This window comes from Mus caroli, chromosome 5, assembly GCF_900094665.2.
Source record: "Mus caroli chromosome 5, CAROLI_EIJ_v1.1, whole genome shotgun sequence".
In the NCBI taxonomy this organism is placed as follows: domain Eukaryota; kingdom Metazoa; phylum Chordata; class Mammalia; order Rodentia; family Muridae; genus Mus; species Mus caroli.
Genome location: NC_034574.1, coordinates 67,130,728 through 67,147,472, shown reverse-complemented (window position 1 = coordinate 67,147,472; position 16,745 = coordinate 67,130,728). Strand labels below are relative to the sequence as shown.

Genomic DNA, 16,745 nt, shown 5'->3' with positions numbered 1-16,745 from the left:
GAGAGAGAGAGAGAGAGAGAGAGAGAGAGAGGTTTTCTCTTCTGAATCCTCAGCACTTGACTCTGCATACAGCAGGTGCAAGGGGAGGGAGGTGATCAGAAAATTGAGGCTACAAAGCTCATTCAGTGTAGCTTGAAACCATTGGTTTCTCTTTCCAACTCCACTAGTCCCACTGAATGTAGGGAACCCCTTCCACGACTCCCATGGAAGACCTGGAGCCATAGGCACACACCCTGTGCATGCTGATGTTTTGACCCCAGACACACAAATGCAATTCCGTTTTTGCTAAGCAAATGGCGGATGCTCGGGTCACAGTGTGTGCACTTTGCAAGCACGACGTTGTTCCCTTTCCCTTCCTTACACTTCACTGGCTGAAGACTTGTTCTTAATGTATACCTGAGCAACCTCCACAGACAATTATATATTTCCTCATCAAGTCAAGAACTTTCATCTTCCCACTTAAGGGAAGCACTTTACAGCTTTTCTTTGGCTTATCAGATTTGCCAGCACCCAGCTTTCAGGACATAATTTACACTTTGGGAGCATAATCAAGTAAATTAAGGGGTGCTTGAACACAACGCTTTGATGCTGCCAAGGTCGGGTGATAACCCAGGTGGCCTCCGTGACAAAAGAGGAGTCCATGTGCAGTATTGGGACTCTTCCTTCCCAGGCAGGAGAAGAGAGCAGGGCAAGATTTTGTCATGCTTCTCGGAACCATTTGCAACCTAAAACTTAAAAAGATTGGTTTCTAGAAGTTTGTCCTCATACTGTGAATAACTGAAACTGTGGGACACAAAGCCTCAGATAAGGAAGAGCTGCTGCCTGACCCTTAAGCCTGAGGCTTCATTCAGAATGTTCACAAGTGAGCGGTGCTATTGGTCAACTCCAGTGAGCCTCATCTGCTGCCCTCATCCTCTAGTGGCGCTCCTATCTGTATTCCTCCCCTGCCCCTGCCATGCCCCCATCTAGGACATGTTCTATGAGTTCCCTTCTAGGCTCTGTGAGCAATGGAGGCAGTAGAGACCAGAGCCCCAAACCTGCAGTCAGACTGTACAAGAACCACTCAGGCCCTCTGTGCCTCCATTTTCTCATCTGTAAAGTGGGGTGATAGTGGAACTGCTGTGAGATGTATAAGGGCATGCTCAGCACCCAGCACCAGGAGAGAGCCATATTCGGTATTGTTATAGCCTAAACAAAGCTGACATTTGGGTGTATACACAGGTAAGGCTGGACAAGCATGGGTTTGGAGCTAGCCTGGCCTACTAGCAAGAACCTATCTTTGAGAAATAAGAGGAAGGAAGGAGTCAAGTGTGGTAGTGTGCACTTGTAATCCTAGCATTGGGGGATAAAGGTAAGGAGATTGTGAGTTCAAGGCCAACCTGGGCTATAAAATGAACTTCAGGCCAGCCTAGGCTACACTGTAAGACCCTGTCTCAAACAAACAAACAAACAAACAAACAAAAAACTGAAAATAGTAAAATCAAGTAGAAGAACAAAAAGAAAAAATGATAGAAGTGTGTTTTTAATATGAAGACAAAGAAAAGACTAGACACACTGCCTGCAGAAGCCACAAAACTGCAAATTTCTCAAAGTTCACACTTGCCAAAAGACAAGCAGTTGGGTGACCTGGCCTGTCTCTGGAGTCATGGTCATGGGCTCTGATGTTCTTTTCCAGTCCCCATGCTTCTCCACTGTCAGCCCGATTCATTGATCTCCACAGGCTTAGTGACAGAACTTATCTCTCTTTGAGCAAACTGTGAAGAGCCAGCAAGATATGCAAGCCGTGGCCACGCTGGACACAGGCCGAACCCAGGATGCCTAAGGTCCTGACTGTCCCAGAGCTCTTCTGCACCACTGCCACACTCCAGGAGACAGCGAGAGTGCTGTGGCAAGGGCTGACCACCCTGCAGACTCTTGGACATGGCCCCTCAGCCCAGTTTTACTTGTGTTCATATATTTCTATTGGCTGAAAGAGTTGGTTTTTTTTTGTTGTTGTTTTTGTTTGTTTGTTTGTTTGTTTTTTAAGTGGCTCTTATCTGTCTGATACTCTCTGAGTCTGACAGACTCTTCATGGGAAGGGAGCTTCTGGCAGCAGGGTCTTGACTTCCTGGAGTCATAACGTCATTGTGTCATAGTATGGACACAAATCTATGGAAGCATGTTCTTCACAGGGCTCTGCTCTACAAATCAGAAGCCACAGACGTCTTTGGTTTCCACTGGTTCTGGTTGTCCAGTATCAAGTAAGCAGCCATCCTGAACCACTGGCTCGGAAGAGTGCTAACCATTCATTCTTCCTTCAACCTTCTCAGAAGGTTGACCATTCAACCTTCTCAGAAGGTTGTACTCTGACCAGAGCTCCACATGGCAGAATCTGCCACCCTAGCCCTTCCTCGATGTCACTGAGCTGCGAACTCAGGGGCCTGTGGTCCAGGTCCTCAGCTCCTCTGCATGGTGCCCGTGCTCTAAGAGGGGCAGCCAGGGGACAGGCATGGCACTCCACATGTCAAGGCAGTCCCCTCCACAGGAATAAAACACATGCCCTTCCTCTTGAAAAGGGACCAAGAGTGTGAGGAGCAGGAAGTGTGTATCATCATGGCCACTATTGAAAAATGCATTCTGTACCCAAATAAATCCACATCATCTGACTTTTCAGGGCACTAAGGGCAACACTAATTCAACCTAGGTTTCTTTTCCTCTTAGAAGACACTGAAATCATTTACACTTCTGACCCAAGTTCAAAATCGGTGATACTAGGAAGGCTGTAATGGAATAAATGAATGCCTCTTGGTAGTTGTTAAAAATAATCTATTAAAAAAATGATTTCCTGGATTAGAAGCTAAGGAGAGCAAGCAAGCCCTGTTATCTAAGGAGGACGTTTAAGGCAGCCCAATCACCTCTCAGCCAGAGGACTTGTGACTAGCCACTAAGGCTGTCCTCCTCCTGGGACAGACAACCCAGTTAGAGAGGTCCACTGAGCTAGGAAGAGCACTGTGGGCTTAAGCTGGATAGAACAGCCCAGCTCCCTACTGCACTCCCACAGCACCTTGAGGTGCTCTGACAAAGACTTGATAGTGACCTAATGACTCAATCGACAGACTCTCCCCTCTCACTGAGATGGAAATTTCATTTAAAACTAGCATGTCTAATAGGCAGCACTTGGGGAGTGCATTTCAGAAATCTGTGGCTAGGCTTCGAGTCTCCTGAGACTAACACACTTTATATCTACTCCATGTGTTTGACCCTCAGCTTGTTTTGACTAAAGAACATGATCTGTCAAGATGTTTTCTCTGCTGGCGTCGGTGTGAAGAGGGTGGGCTTTGTCTAGTGAGATGGCACAGGGCCCTTCTCCCTCCTTCTCTGTGTGCTTTAAAAGTTTGTGTTGCTGTGACTGTTCCATTTCTTATGTGGCCATGCTTAATTGGAAAAAGACTCATGACAAAGATTCAAGCCCCAGTGCCTGCCTCTGGGCTCTGTGTCTGAGTTGATGTGACAGCCTTGTGGCCTGGAAACTGGAAAAAGCCCACATGAAGAAATGACACTCACACAGGGCCTTAGAAGCAGTCAAAGCTGTGTGGTAGGATTCCAGCAAATTGCAGCAACTTAATCAAAGAAAGGCTTGTTTATTTCAAGGGCAAAAGGATGTCTAGGGACCCTAAAGACAGCAATGCAGAAGGATTAGGACCAAAAACTGGAAAGCCATCTAGGAAGCAGCAGTTGGTGCTAGCCTCTGTGCTCTGCAGACGAGCATATTGCAGGTGCTCAAGTCATACTAGGGAATGCATGATTGAATGTCCAGCCATAGCTTTTGGTTCTCCTTGATAGCCAACAAGTGCTCATGGAGCCTCATCTGTCTTGGAATGATGAGTTGGACCCAACATCTCATTCCACAAGCAGATTGTACAGCAGAGCCATATGCTAATGACTGTGAGCTAAGGGCAGATGATTGGATTGTAGATATGACCATCATGCAAAGGATGCTTCACTGGGGTAGGTGGGGAGTGCTGGGATTCATGTGAGGGATGATGTCAGACCCTTCAGCTGTGAGAGCTGAGCATACCTTAGAGGTCATCTAGACCCACTCCTTATTACTTATATAAGAAAAACAAGGTTTGGAGAGAGACGCTGTTGGATGGAGTCCACCAGGCTTAATGGCATTTACGATTAGAAGAAAATATGTCAGCCTTGAGCTTCTTGGTCTGTGGCTGCTCTCTGCAGCCATTTATAGCCGTTGTTTAGATTCTTCTAAATTGTGATGCATACCGTGAGGTAGGGTTTGATTTATATCTAACATTAGCTAAACCTATTCCAAGAGTTCTAATGAAGTGGACTTTGGTATAATTACTCAGCAAAAGCAAAATCCTGGACTGTGGCAGTCTTCATATTATGTCTGACAGGGAGCAATGACTGTTGTTGGTAAGGGAGACATAAATGTAATAGACACCTGCCCCACTGTAGCACAGCTTGCCTTACGCAGTTCTGGGTACGTTGAGGAGTATTACAAGGAAGACAGAGCTGTGATGTGAGGAGTGGGTGGAGGAGCACAGGGAACTCTGTGGGGCCCCTGGACAATAGACGTCAGGGCTGTAGGAGCCAGCACAAAGACTGAGATGTGCATGGAGGGCTTATGATCATTCCAGGCAGCTGGGGCGAAAGTTGCCAGTGGGAAGAAAGAGACAACGACAGATACACAGAAGCTGGAGCTAGGTCAACAAGGGCTGGAAATGGAAATTTCTTACCAACTTTTATCAAAAACAAATCATTCCCTGTGCTAGTTAATTTACAAAGAATTCTCCATGCTTGTTCATTTCTGTCAAAATGTCACAAACTGGAGACTCCTGGGAAGAAGGAACCTCAACTGAAATATTTTCCCCATCAGATTGGTAATGCTTTATGTGAGGGGCCCCAGCCCAGTGCAGGAGGCACCTGCCATCCCTAGGGAGATGGTCCTGGCTGTATGAGAAAGCCATGGAAAACAGACCAGTATATAGCATTCTGCTATGGTTTCTGACTCTGCTCCTGTTTGAGTTCCTGCCTTGTCTTCCCTTAATGATGGGCTGTCTTAGTTAGGGTTTTATTGCTATGAACAGACACCATGGCCAAGCCAAGTTCTATAAAGGACAACATATATTTGGGGCTGGCTTACAGGTTCAGAGGTTCAGTCCATTATCATCAAGGCAGGAAAATGGCAGCATCCAGGGAGGCATGGTACAGGAGGAGCTGAGAGTTCTACACCTTCATCTGAAGGCTGCTTGTGGAAGATTTATTGGGAGCCGACTCTTAGCAGAAAGTGGCTATCATCTCTGCAGCCATCTCGGGCTATTTACTTACAGGTTGGTACTTTTCCATTCTGATGAGAGGCTTGTTGTCCTAGCATGTTTTTGCAAGAAGTCCACCACAGCTGAACACACTCTGATAACATTCTGTTTTTCCTCAGACACATCCTGGACCTGTGGTTAAGTGTCTCCAGCTGCACTCCCCAGCTTGTGCTTATGTACCCATAGTTGCCTTTCAATAGACGTGACTTGATCAGACAGACTGTCTTGTCTCCATTCTTAGAGTCTTTTCCCCCTCCATCCCCACTCTCTCCCTTGCAGACCCCATTCACTGACCCTCGGGTTGGGTCAAAGACTGACTTCCAGGCAGCTAGGATGAGGGTCTTATAGTCTTATAGCCTACACTCATAGTGACACACCTACTCCAACAGGGCCACACCTTCTAATAGTGCCACTCCCTGGGCCAAGCATATACAAACCATCACAGAAGTCCTTTCCTCCCCAATTTGGTTTGGTTTTTTTGTTTGTTTGGGGTGTTTTTTTTGGTTTTGTTTTTTTGTTTGTTTGTTTGTTTTCGAGACAGGGTTTCTCTGTGTAGCCCTGGCTGTCCTGGAACTCACTCTGTAGACCAGGCTGGCCTCGAACTCAGAAATTCGCCTGCCTTTGCCTCCCAAGTGCTGGAATTAAAGGCGTGCGCCACCACACCCGGCTCCCAATTTGGTTTTGTGCAGTGTTTTATCACAGCAACAGATCAGAAACCAGAACAGTACCATTGAGTGTTGTTTGGGAATATTATAACAAATTCCTCTGTGTTCTGTAAGACTTGCCCTGGCAGCATTGAGTGATGGGAAACCAGGGTGAGCCTGGGACAAGATAAGGCAAGAAAGAGAAAAGATGACTCTGAACCTAGGTAGGGCTGAGGAAATGGGGACCAGGAAGAGTCATTGGCTTTCACGTGATGGGTATTGGTTGCATATGATGCCTTCGCAGTGCCTCCCCATAGTAGTTGCACAATAATATTTGCTAAATGGATGACTGGGTAAAGAAATGTTTGGGAGCAGTGGCGATGATATTGGTGACTCCTGACAGCCATTTTCAGCATGGGCATTTCCAGGGCCTGGGCTCTTCTTAAGGCCTGAGCCTCTCTTACTGCCTCTGTAAAGCACTGATCACTAATGGAGAATGGGGAACCTGACTGTACCTATTCTGAGGATAAGTGAGCCCCAGACGGAGGGAAACTGAGTAAAGGCACACTCCACAGTAGCATTCCCAGAATTCCTGAGAAGTCCTAGACACTAGAAGCAGGAGGATCCTCACCTTGGCATCATAGGAGTCAACCAGACAGCAGATGCTCCCAGAGCCCAGGCCTGCAGAGGCCCCAGAGCCTGCACTGAGATCCTGGGGAGAAAGCCATATTCCCTGACCAGAGCTGACATTGTTAATCCCAGCCCTCCAGGGCTCATCAAGTGACAGAGAGCAGAGACTCTGCCAGCTTTACTACACCCCGTGTGTGCAGTAACATGCTGGGTCAAGCTTTCATCTTCAGATTGTCACCCCCGCAGACTTAACACGCAGACAGGGAGAAGTCATGTGCGGCTGCATTTGAGGAATTTAGGATTGGGATGAGAACGGCTCCACTTCCCAGCAGCCTGCTGGCCTGACAGGCTCTGAAGAGAAAGTCGGATATCAACACACAAATCTAAACCGAAACCAAAATAGCAAACACCAACATGCATTAATTGGACCCATGTATTTGTGCCTAGTCCAGCATTCCCCCAGACTCACCCCCGCTTCTTAGCCCCCAACCCCCTCCCACTCTTTAGCCCCCAGCCCTGCCCACTTTCCTTAGTCTCCCCCCCCAGCCCCCCCCCTGCACTTTACACGCACAACCCTATCCTTGCCCCAGGGAATTGTTCTTTGTTGTTGCTGCCTTTCATTCTCTTCCCCCTTTTCATCTTCTACTGTGTCCTTCTAAGATCCTCAGCATGTGCTTCAGATTCCAAACTCTCTTATGGAAAGCATATGTCTTGAGGAACACACTGTGCCATGCTAAAGTTTCAGAGCCAGTTGTATTTCTGTCCCAGGATTAAGTGAGAAACAGCAGTTGTTTGTGAGGCTGGGAGGTTTCCCGGGTCTGGTTACTCAGACAGAAAGCCATGCATAAGCTAGAGAGAGTGGTTCTGAGATGTCTCTGACCATTACAGAAAACTGCAGAGAACAAGGGACCAAGTAGCACCCTGCCCCAAACGGTACATCTACAACACAACTCTTACCCACCCNCCCCCACCCACCCCACCCCCGTCCCTGCAATCCCGGCCCCTCCTCCTTCTCCTCCTCCTCAGGTTCAGGGATCACTAGGAAAGAGGAGTTTAGAAGATGGTGAGAGCCACAGGAAGTCAGGAGTGTCAGAGAGGCTACACCCATGAAGTCTCCTCGGCATGCCTGCCTAAGCAGGGTGGCACCAATAGACACGCTACCATGGAAGGGGGAAATCTAACCCTAGGCAAAGAACTACAGGCAGCGCAGGACCCCTGAGAGTGAGAGAAAGTCTTCCCTGGGGGAACGTTTCCCAGTTTGTTATCTAACACCAAGTGGCCAGCCCTGAAATCATACACGCAAATAATGTATATGGATGGAGAAGGTTACAGTTATATATTTAGCAATAGATATAAATATGGATATAGAGATAAAGAGAGAACAGGAGGAATACATGTGTGGAGTGGATTAGAAAAAGGAGAGGGAAGGAGGAAAATAGTATTTTAAAAATAAAGCCACATGGTAGTCATGCACGCCTTTAATCCCAACATTCAGAGGGCAGGGCAGAGACAGAGTTTGAGGCAAGCCTGGTCTATACAGTGAGTTCCAGGACAGCCAGGGCTACACAGGAAACTCTGCCTCAAAAAGAATCTTTTTTTAAATTAATTTGTTAAAGTCTCTAAGGTAACAAAGGAATCAGGAATCTTCTCTCAGCTTGCACATCCTATACATTTGCTTTCTATTTTTTATTTAATTCGTTGTTGTGTGTATTTGTAATGTGTGGGGATGGAACACACGCCACAGCATGTGTGTGGAGGTCTGCTTCCACCTTTGTGTGGATTCCAGAGGTCAAAGGCAGGTTGTCAGGATTGTGTGGCCAGCACCCTTACCTCTTAAGCCATCTCACCTGCCTGAGCTCTCTTATCTACGTAACACTTTGAGCTCTCTGCGTGCAATACTATGCTCAGCACCAAAACTGCCTAGGTCAAAATGTTCAGGAGTCAGAGGAGAAGGTGGAACAGTGATCTGCCAAGGTCAAGATGGAAGAACTTGATAGACAGCAGCCGTGGGACAGGAGGGATAGGACTGCTTTTAAGAAAGCATAACAGGGGGCAGCAAGGGGGAGCTGAGGACATGACGGGGAGACTAAATGCAGCTAAAGACAGCATGACGCTGCAGACACTTGGGAACTGGAATATCATGGCACTGTCCTAGGACAAAGCTGTGGCCCACCAGGGCCCATAGGCCACACAGATTTCCCCTTGACCTGGAAAATATCCCAAGTATTTAGGTGGCCTCACCCCACCCATGACTATTCATGCAATTGGTGGCCATTCAGGCGGTCGGCAGCACCTTCCTGGGCGATGCCATGTGCGCTGGGTCCTACCTGGGCCCTGGGCTGCTCCACACGGCTACCTTCTGCTTGTAAAGAGAGCTTGCCCCATGCTTGCCTTGCTCACTCCTCAGGAAGACAGCTGGCTGACACAGACTGCCTTCAGGAGCCCTTTCTTGTTCTCTTCAGGTCTTCATCGCTGGGTCAGTTTCTCATTTCAGTATATAATAATTCTTTGTCTCTTGGGTAAAATCATAAAAAACCAGGACAGAAGGGATCTATCGAGTAGTTATTGCAGTATTCACACAGAGTAGGTCCTTGGCCATGGCCAGTTTGGTGATGTGCTTGGTTCTAAATCATGCTAGGCAGGACCAGTATATCTTTATACCTGTACATTTCTGTAAACTTCCATCCCACCACCAGAACCAACCGGGTTAGTTCCACAGATAGTGATAGAACACCAACTCTGCGCTGACATAGGGCAAGCACAGCAGACAGTAGCGATCTAAGGTGGTGTGCCTGCTCCTGTGGAATGGAGGAGATGCGAGAAAGAGACACAAACTGGCCACGATGGCAGCTGAGGCATAACTGTGGGACAAAGGACAAAGGTGTTCTGAGTCCTCAAAGATGAGCAGCGAGGTATTGCTCAGCCCTCTCCTGTTTAATGGCTCCAGCACCCTTAGCTCTCCTTTTGATAAAGCCTTATGTAAGGATGTACTAAGGTGCCATGCTGTGCAGTCCTAGCCAACAGAGTCACAAGGCGTCAGCACATCTGGCCGCTAATAAGTCAGTATTGCTTCAAGGTTCTCCGTCCCACTGGCAGGAGGAAAGCAGTGGCCATTGCTGGCATCTGACTTGATGTTCTGTTTTGCAGGTGAGCCGGCCCCATCCCAGTGACCATCCCCTGTTGATCCTCTTTGTGGTGGGCGGCGTCACAGTCGCTGAAGCCAAAATGGTCAAAGACCTTGTAGCATCTCTGAAGCCAGGAACCCAGGTACTGAGTCATGGGTGAGATGAACAGCAGTGGGAAGAGTGGTGAGGGCTTCGTTGTTCTGGCTTGCTCTCTTCTCTGTCCTTTCCTCCCCACATCCTGTCATCCTATTATGTTCTCCTTCTGGCCACTGTCCCAAAGTCATCCTCTTGGCCAGACCAAGTCCACTCAGTTCCCTCAAGAGGCCTTTTTTTCCCTTATGGTTAAGAACCTACCACTTGGCAAACTTCAGTTCTCACACTAAGCAAAGAGATCCCTTTTGTTTGCACAGTAAATGGTGCCAACCAGGAAGTAAAGAGAGTTTGGGTCCAGTAGCAGGGCAAGGTTATAACCCTCCAAACCTCTAATCTCCAGCATCTTGTGTCCTCCAGCTAGTTCTCCCTGCTAAAACTTCGACAGCCTCCCCAAACCTCCAAGTATTGAATTGCATGAGGTTGTGGAAACCTCAGCAGCACTGAGGGATGCCAGGGACCTCTTCCCACCTGTGGTACTCGGCGGGGAGGGCGGGGGGTGGGAGACAAGAGGAGTGTCAGAGGTTCAAAACCTCACTGAAGACACTAGCCACTACTGTCCACACAGCTGCATAGAAAACCACTGAGAGAGAATGGTAGTTAGCACTCTAGCCCAGTCCTGCCTACCTGAGTGACTCTGTGGCTTCCTCCTGATCCCGCCATGCTCTGTGTATCTACACAACCAGCCTTCTCTCTTTCTGTGACATCCTGCCAGTTGCTCCAGATGCTTCCTGAGTCTCTCCTGGCGCCCAAATCCATGCTATTCAGTAAAGCCTGCTCACTGGCTGCTCCGTATTTGCCAGCATAGGCCCTTCCACCACGCGAGCTCCTTGAGCACAAAGGCCTGAGTGTGCAGCGGGAGCTCGGTAAGCCAGGTGTTTTAGAGGGTACATTGATTCCAAGAGAATTTGGTAGAAAGTGTCTGTGATGGTGCATGTCTGAGCCTACTGGTGAAATGCAGAAACCCAATCTCTCTTTCTATCAAGACACCCAACTAGGAAGGGAAGCCGTCTATTTAGGGAGCAGGCTTGGATCTGGGAAAGTGTAGTCATTTTCTATGACCCTCTCTGTCATGATTGCCACCCATCATCGTCAGAGCTGAGAAGTTTCTGGAAAACTCATAATTCTAGCTTCATTTTGCACTCCCTCTGCCAGCAGAGTTAAGGCTCTGTCAGTGAAACTTTTTTTTTTTTCAAGTAAGAAGCAAACTTTTTCGCTATCTCTAACACAGGAGCCACATTCCTAGTTCTTCTGAGCACCGTGCATTGGAACAGCCACCCAGACACTGCAATCCCATCTCTAAAAGGCTGGTGACAGAATGGTGGCAGAGGCCTTGCCAGTCTGACCCTCTACCCACTCATCTGCATGTCAGAGCACGTCAGAGTATTGGAGGTTCAGGGAACAGGCTTGACCACTCCTTGTCCTGTGTGCAAAAACTCCCTGAGGCATTAGCAGGCCCTGAGAAGATTCTCGCAGCAGCAGGGGAAAAGCAGGAATGGCTTCTCATCACAGGCCCTTTGGTCTCCAAGCTCATGAGAGTAGGGAGATTGCCTGGGTGCTGCTAGGGTGACATTCCCTGAGGTCCATAGCCCTTCCTTCCACCTAGCTGCCCTAGCCAGCAGCTAATGGAAACCTTAGTCTCCCCATGTTAGAAACACCCTAGAAGTCAGGCCTTGCTGCTGAGCTGTTCCCAGAATAGTCTGTGTGTCAGTTCCCTTCTCAGCTGTTGGGAGAGTGTGTGAACCCCACTGAAAGAGAAGATTCCATAGCTATGGTGTACCTAGGCTGTCAAAGGCACAGCCGGCCTGACCATGTGTGAGCAGTGCCCATCTATACAACAAAAGCCTCTCTTCTGCCCTTACTAACCCATGAGCAGAATACTGTCTGTTCTTTTTGATTCTTGGTGTTGGAAATCAGAAGGCCCCAATATCCAAATCCTAGCTATTAACTATCACCTCCAAATTGGCACCTGCAAATCAGTGTGTCTGGGGAGACGAATGCCAGCCAGTGGGCCTCCAAGGACTAGGCCTCCCCAGCCAGGTACTGAGCATGCCCCACAGAGGGCTGCGGGAGGGACAGTGCAGTCAGCAACAGGTGGTTCCTGTGGGAAGTGTTCTGATCAATGGCGGTGCACAGTGCAGGTAGGGGTATCCAAGACTGCACTTTGTGTCCTGAGAAAGAATCTCTCATTTCTGAGTATCCCACGTGGCAGGTGACAGGTAGAGATGAGGCAGTGAGGAATTGAGGAGCCAGGGTTAAATTCTTTAAACTTGAATGAGCCAGTCCTGAGCTGACAGGCAGGGAAAGCAGCAGCAGCCAGCACAAGAGCTACAGCAGAAGGAGAGGAGAGAGAGGAAAGGTAACTAGTGTGAAGAGGACCGGAAGGTGCAGAGAGCAGGGAGCATTTGTGGGCAGGGAGCGAGGCAGCCCTTGGAGTCTGGCTCTGACCCCACATCTCTGAGACAGGCTAGCCAGCTCTCTGGAAGGGGTTCTCCAGTGTTAAATCAGCCTCCATGCCGGCTGCATTTACATTTTAACTGATAGGCCAGTGTTAAGCTCTTCTCAGCTTTTTTCCACCCATTTGGAGCCAAGTTTTTAGAATGATTATTTTAGCCAAATAATGCAGACATGGTCTTATTTGAATTAACTTTAAAAATAAAAATGAAACAATAATCTAAAGCAGTCTACTTGTCCATAATGCTAGGGCGGTAAATAAATAACGAGTGAATAGGGCACACTAGAGACCATGGGCTGGAAAGACGGCTCAGCAGGGAAGAGGACGTGTTGCTCTTACACAGAACTCAGATCCAATCCCCAGCACCCCAAAGCAGCTCACAGCCATCTGTAACTCCAGTTCCAGGGGATCTGACACTCTCTTCTGGCCTCTGAGGGCACCAACTGTACATGTGGTGCACATACATACTACATGAATGCTGGCAAAACACTCATACACATGAAATTTAAAAAGTTAAAAAAAAAACAAAAAACAAAAAACATTTTAGTTGCTTACGAATGGAAACCTGGTAGATTTCAGTGTGACCAGGACCATGCCTTAAAGAGCAGCCTCAGACAGTAGGAGTCACTGAACTGATATAAAGTAAATGTGCACAGTCATCGATCGGACTAACGCCTGTTGAGGCCTTCCTAAATGTAAAGCTTCCTACTGTCCAGGGCTAAATTATTAGCCCTCACCTCCTGCCCTGTGTCTCTTCTGCCTGTTCAGTTCGTCTGCTCAGATATTTATGAACTCACTGCTGCAGTCCCTGCTCTATAGCAGACACTGCGCTAAAGGAAGAGTGGGAAATGCAGTAAGACAAACAGCTACAAGACACACTCAGGCCGGAGGCTGGGAAGGGTGATCCAAGAAGGCTTGCTGGAGGCGGAGACATCTTAGTAGTTTGAAAGGCCACAGAGAGAGAAGAACTCTGCCTAAAAAGGAACATCCCAAAGAGCCAATGGTGTAGCTGCAGATACCTGAGGTTAGCTGACACATGGGACTGACCATAAAGGGCTGTGGAGGAAAGAGCGGTTGAGAACCTGGCAGGAAGCAGACTCCACCGGCCTGGAATGTTGTCCTGGGGCAGGGCTTATCTAATAGCGGTGAGAGGGGAGCAGGGATTGCAGTCCTATGAGTAACAGATGTACGCCTGGAAAGCACAGCTATGTCACCTGCCCCTAATCACTTAAGGACAGCAGAGAGCTGCAAGGAGGGACGCAGCAAAGGGAGCAAGGACAGAAGCCCCTCTGAAGCACGCCTTGTGCTCCATGTTCCTCATAGTGGTCATGGGGCAGACGGTGTGGGTCAAGCCTTAAAGATGAGCGAAGTGGGACTCGGAGTAATGGAGCAACGACTCCAGGGTGAGCAGCCTTAGCTGGGGTCCAGCTCAAGCTGGCCATGTCTAACCTGTGCTCTTCCTCACAGCACTCTAGAAGAGTTCCGTGGGCTCTCTCTCCTCCCTCACAGGCCCCCTAACCTACTTTATAAACTACCTCTGTTTCCTAGTGTTTGTTTCTACCTGATCCAGAGCAGGCCCCAGACGCCCTCAGCTGTGAACTCAGGAGGCTGTCACCTCATGGGCCTTCTTGTTTAGATCAGAGGAGCCTGGTGTTTGTGTTCCCACTCTCTGTTGGCCATGGCTGTGAGCCCAGTGTAGAACCTGAGCCGGACAGACTCCTTGGGCTGCATCTGCTGCTCTCGGTGTTGACATCAACTGGATCTGTAGCTGGCATACCCCCACCACGTTTTTTAAACCTGACACCAAGATGTAAGCTTATTTGGAGATAGTCTTGGCCCTCACTTCTGCCCCTCACCTCAGCTGGGGAGGTATCCACTAACTTTGCATAGCTCTGAGGACCATGCAACGCAGCAGGGACTGGAAAGTCATGGCAATGGAGGAGAATCTTGAGTATATTTACCATTCTGGTCTCCTCTGCTTCACAAGGGTCTGCATCCAGAGTCTGGGCAAACTCTGTGTGTGTGTGTGTGTGTGTGTGTGTGTGTGTGTGTGTATAAACACACATTCACACATACATGTAATGGATGTGTAATACATACTTATGGATCTCTGGAAGACTTTAAATCTCCCCTAAAACTGTAGGAACCTATGTGTGTTTCTCTAGAAGTTTCTGTACTTCCCAATGCTTCTAAAGGAGGGAGGTCTGCAAACCTATCAGCGAATCACAGTGAAGAGTGGCCTACAGGAGGGAGCTCTTCCTGGGCTCTCAGTCGGGGAACTTACATAATCCTGGTGACACTGCGGCAAGCTCACTGTTCTCTTTTTCTGGGATTGATGAGGTGGGAGGGTGAGGCTCCAAGAAAAATTCCAGAAGGAACCCAGCAGCCAGCAGTGCAGCTGAGGTCTCATGGCTGACAGCTCTTGCCTTGAAGCCACCATTGCCACCACCTACTCGGTCTGGTGCAACATACATGCTTGAACCCTTGTTCAGGTGGTAAGGAGACACTATATTCAACACTGCCCTCAAACCAACTCTGCTTAGATTCCAAAGAAAATGAGAAGCACAGATTTCAGTACTTTTTTTTTTTAACCATCCAAAAATATGGCTTCGCTAGCATTAGCCATGTGTTTCTTGATAGCTCTTTTCCAGAATAAGTGTTTTAAAGGCACTGCACTTGAAGAAGAAGGAACTCTTTAAAAATAATAAATTGGAATTCTTAAGTGTTTCTTTTCTACTCCCTCCTTGACTGTGACCCTGCCCTGTTCAGCCTTGAGGTGGAATGTGGCCTCTGATTTGCACCAATGAGCTCGTTGAATTTGGAGTTGATGACTTCACTGATTTCATTACACCTGGGATAACTGTGGGAGCAGGCAAGAGGACAGGGAGGCGTCCTCCCTGCACCTGTCTAATGTCACACGGCCCGGTGAAGCCCAGTCATGCCACCCTCTGATGCTGGCCTATGGAATTCCTTCCTGGAACACCTCCCTGATTTCCCACAGGCAGTTTGTCAGCAAGAGATGCCTAGTGCCTGCTTGGGCAGACCCTCACCTGGCCCTTGCATATCATGTACCCAGGCAAGTCCTGGAACAAGCTCTCTTGGTGTTCTAGAGGAAAATGAGCCTCACGCTGCAGTCCAGGCTGTGGGAAGAGTTGCCCAGAGTCAGCCGGATGGACCCAAAGGCCCATGGACTAGGAGATCAAGCATGAGCCTCACTTAGGACCCAGGTCATAGATGAGGGACCCTGAGTCCTGTCTGCTTTTCTCCACACCACTCATGCCTTGCCTCCCTCGGAGACCTTCCTTTACCCCTGGTAACTGACTTCTCTAACTGTCCTGTGCTTGCCCCTCCTGTCCTAGGTGATGGTGCTGTCCACAAGACTCCTGAAGCCGCTTAACATTCCCGAGCTGCTCTTTGCAACTGACCGGCTACACCCAGACCTCGGCTTCTGACATCTAGAGAAGATAAGACCTGTTTGAGCTGGAAATACCAATGCCCATCAGTCACCACTCCAGATATGCCTCCAAAGCCAGTGTCCCCATTACTAATTATAGGTATGACTTAATTCTACAGGAGTGGTCTTCATGACTGCATGGAAGGCAGTTTGTTTGGACTGGACTGGGTCTTCAACAGCAAAATAAAGACTTGCATTCTCATTCTTCTAAAGGTGTCAAGCTGTCGCTAGCTGACTTCGCCAGCTGTCACGTTCGTTTACCCTTAGCCGCTTATTGTACTCTTCCCAGAGATCCCTGGAAGTTCTAGCTCTAGATAAAAGCCTGTTGGCAAGTGGTGGCAGACATGAGCGTTGTGGTGAAGTTAGCCATGGAAAGTTCAGTGCACTTAGAATCCCCAGCTAGAGGAAGGCTACATTTTCTTTGTGATTATGGGAGTGGGGTGGGGATGTCACAGACAGAGCCTGAGACTTTGTTTCTCTTTGACACCAAAACATTTCTGAAAGACAAGGAGGGGGAGGCATGGCCTGGGTGGCACTGGGCTGGTGGCCTTCGTGAGTGGTAAATCACCCCACGAGTGACAAAGGGCTGCTTTGTTCCAGCTGGTTCAAGGACTGGGACAGCCCGCTACTTGGAATAGCAGTGGGAGGGACACAGCAGGGTGACTGGAGAGCTGTCTTTGCTACCAATGGTTTCATCCTGTGCAGAGGAAGCCCGTGTAGAAGAGATCTCCTCCTGGGGACTCTGGGTTGTAACCACAACCCCTTGATGGCCTTTGTGATTTCAAATTCCTACTGAAATAGAAACCTTTCTTCTGGGAGTTTATATTTTCTTTTGGTCAGAGCAGAAAAACCCAGATGCACCTAGTGAAATTATATGAGAACTCTGGGGAGAAAGGAAGAGAGAGAGAGAGAGAGAGAGAGAGAGAGAGAGAGAGAGAGAGAGAGAGAGAGAGAAGAAAGAAAGAAGAGAGA

The 16,745-nt window shown here is 48.5% G+C and overlaps 1 protein-coding gene across 1 annotated transcript in view; it reads left to right on the top strand.

The window, feature by feature from the left end:
- Scfd2 (sec1 family domain containing 2) overlaps positions 1 to 15,985 on the top strand; it is a 322,071-nt gene extending 306,086 nt beyond the window's left edge. The window contains exons 8-9 of the mRNA XM_021162778.1: positions 9,737 to 9,856; positions 15,679 to 15,985. Coding sequence (XP_021018437.1) covers positions 9,737 to 9,856; positions 15,679 to 15,771 — 213 coding nt within the window. The 3' untranslated portion in view covers positions 15,772 to 15,985. The remainder of the gene's footprint in view (positions 1 to 9,736; positions 9,857 to 15,678) is intronic.
- The last annotated feature ends 760 nt before the right edge of the window (positions 15,986 to 16,745 follow it).